The 2,476-nt window shown below is 39.5% G+C and overlaps 1 protein-coding gene across 1 annotated transcript in view; it reads left to right on the plus strand.

Annotated features, from left to right (window-relative positions):
- Window positions 1–741: 741 nt before the first annotated feature.
- Window positions 742–2,476, plus strand: part of LOC137626213 (KRAB-A domain-containing protein 2-like) — an 8,490-nt gene continuing 6,755 nt past the window's right edge. The window contains exons 1-4 of the mRNA XM_068357287.1: window positions 742–766; window positions 1,050–1,478; window positions 1,814–2,106; window positions 2,447–2,476. The exon at window positions 2,447–2,476 is cut by the window's right edge and continues 3 nt beyond it. Of these exons, the coding sequence (XP_068213388.1) occupies window positions 742–766; window positions 1,050–1,478; window positions 1,814–2,106; window positions 2,447–2,476 (777 nt within the window). The remainder of the gene's footprint in view (window positions 767–1,049; window positions 1,479–1,813; window positions 2,107–2,446) is intronic.

The raw sequence follows: 2,476 nt of genomic DNA on the forward strand, positions 1-2,476 counted from the left end.
TCCTGTGTGTGGGTGTGTGCGCGCGTGTGTGTGTGTGTGACATATTGACTCATATGAAGTAATGACCTGGGGAACCTAAGGAAATGATCATTGTGTGTGTGTTCTAACTAGCTGTTATCCTCTCACTGCCATTTACACAGTCAGTGTGTGTGTGTGTGTGTGTGTGTGTGTGTGTGTGTGTGTGTGTGTGTGTGAGACACTGGCCAGTACAGGCAAAGGGTACAGGCGTCTGCGGGCTGAACAGCTAATCAGAGCAGTTGTGTGTTAGCCTTGTCCCTGACACTCCTTCCGTGAGGAGTAGGCTAATGTATTTGCGGAAGCTATGGCGTGTTCCCAAGAAGAAAATTTCTACGAGAAAGTGGTGTTGAAGAAGAACTCTGATTCAAAGTCATTAATACTAACTAAAATTGAGTACTAATATCTGATAGAGGAACTCAGAGTTGCATCAAGTGCAAAAAAAAAAAAAAAAAAAAAAAATCAAATCGGCTAGTATTACATCCTTGGACGTTACGAAGTTCTTCAGTGTGGTGGTGTTAAAAAATTAATAAAAAAACGGAAGGATGAAACTCAAGAACTTGTTTATTTTGTACACGTTGAGGATATGTTTGAAACAATCAAACGTGCTCACATTGTTACGGGACATGGCGGAAGAGACGAAATGGTCAAAGAGCTGTCAAAAATGCGAACATAACTAGAGATACTATAGAACTGTTCAAATCTTTGTGTTCAGTGTCAAAAGAAATGGAAGAGATGTGCGACAAAGGGAGTAATTGTCAAACCGATATTATCTAAGGATTACGGTTCACGATCTTAGGTGGACCTTGTTGACATGCAGTCTTGCGCCAAAGGGAAGTATAAGTGGATAATGGTGTACCAAGATCATTTAAAAAAGTATTGCATATTGCGCCCCTTAACTTCAAAAGAGCCGCTGGGGTTGCATTCCAGCTAATGGACATATTTTTAATGTTCGGAGCCCCTCAAATTCTTCAGTGATAATGGTAGTGAATTTACAGCATTGGTAATTTCGGAACTCAAACTTCTTTGGCCAGACCTGTTGATTGTTCATGGTAAACCAAGGCATCCACAGAGCCAGGGATCTGTTGAACGCCTTAACTGTGATATGAAAGACATGCTTATTTCATCGTTAGGGGATAATGATACAACTGACTGGGCCGTGGGACTCAGGTTTTTGCAGTTCCAAAATAACTCAAGTTATCATTCTGGAATCAAACAATCTCCATACAAAGCACTCTTTGGTGTTGACGCCAGAGTAGGTCTACGTTCAACCGCACTTCCAGAAGAAGTTTTGAAGACTATGATCACTGAAGAGGATTTACTTGGAGCTTACAGTTTCTCTTCTGACTCTACTCGGCCAGACAAATCACCCGAGTTCACGAACGGAGGGTTCGTGAACTCGGGTGATTCACCTGAATGTTCTGCTCCTCCAAATGACTCGCCTGAGGACTTTGGTCAGCTAGGTAGAGATGGAAAAAAATACTGTTATAAAGTGTAACTGGAAATTAATTTGGTTAAATTTCAAGTTACATGACAAGTCTATCACCATTAATTATTTCTTTTTATTTTGTTATTAAGGAAAGATAAGTAACTGCATTAATTCTTTGTTTTGTTTTATTCAGATGGTTCATCCGAGAGCTCTGCTCTATAAAAAAATCTTTTGTTATAAAATGTAAATATTAAACTAATTTGGTTAAATTCCAAACCACATGGCAAGTCTATCTCCATTAATTAAATGTTCTTTTGTTATCAAGGAAAGAAAAGTAACTGTATTTATTCTTTGTTTTCCTTTATTCAGATGGATCAGCAGAGGGCTCTGCCTATCCAGTCAGTCCAACCTGTGGCCAGAATCCTCAAGGAAGACTTCATCAGCTCCAAGAAGACATAGCACTTCAACGGTCCAGAGCATCAGCTGGTCAGTTAGCTCAAGCTGAGCGCATGGTCAAATGTAGTCGTTTAGAACACGTCCCAGGTGATCCAGGAGATAACGTGACAATTCCCATCCCGTTAGTTGATGGAGGGAAAGGTGATCAACGAAATGTTATCGGTGTTATCCTAGATCGTAACGAAAATGACATGTATCGAATAGGCGTGAGTGATGGGATACTCAAGGGGCGTTATAGTAGGAGCCAATTTGATATCTGCAGCCATCAACTGTATAGTATTGATGAAGTAAGTGCAGACAAGGAAATAGGACTTCGTCAGGCAGTACAGCAATCATCTAGTTTTGGTGGTCAAGGTTATGCTAAGTGCAACTGTACTACAGGCAAGAAACAGTGTCAAACAAATCGCTGTAAATGTTACAAAGAAGGTCACAAGTGCAATAGTAGGTGCCATTCTAGTTTAAATTGTAAGAATAAAAAATGATATAATAATAAAAAAGTCGCATTTTAGAAATAAGTTTTAATCTTGTAATTATCTCGTTCCTCAGGTTTTAGAAAATAAAGTTTTACACGAGAAT

The sequence above is a fragment of the Palaemon carinicauda genome, chromosome 33 (genome assembly GCF_036898095.1).
Source record: "Palaemon carinicauda isolate YSFRI2023 chromosome 33, ASM3689809v2, whole genome shotgun sequence".
Lineage (NCBI taxonomy): Eukaryota > Metazoa > Arthropoda > Malacostraca > Decapoda > Palaemonidae > Palaemon > Palaemon carinicauda.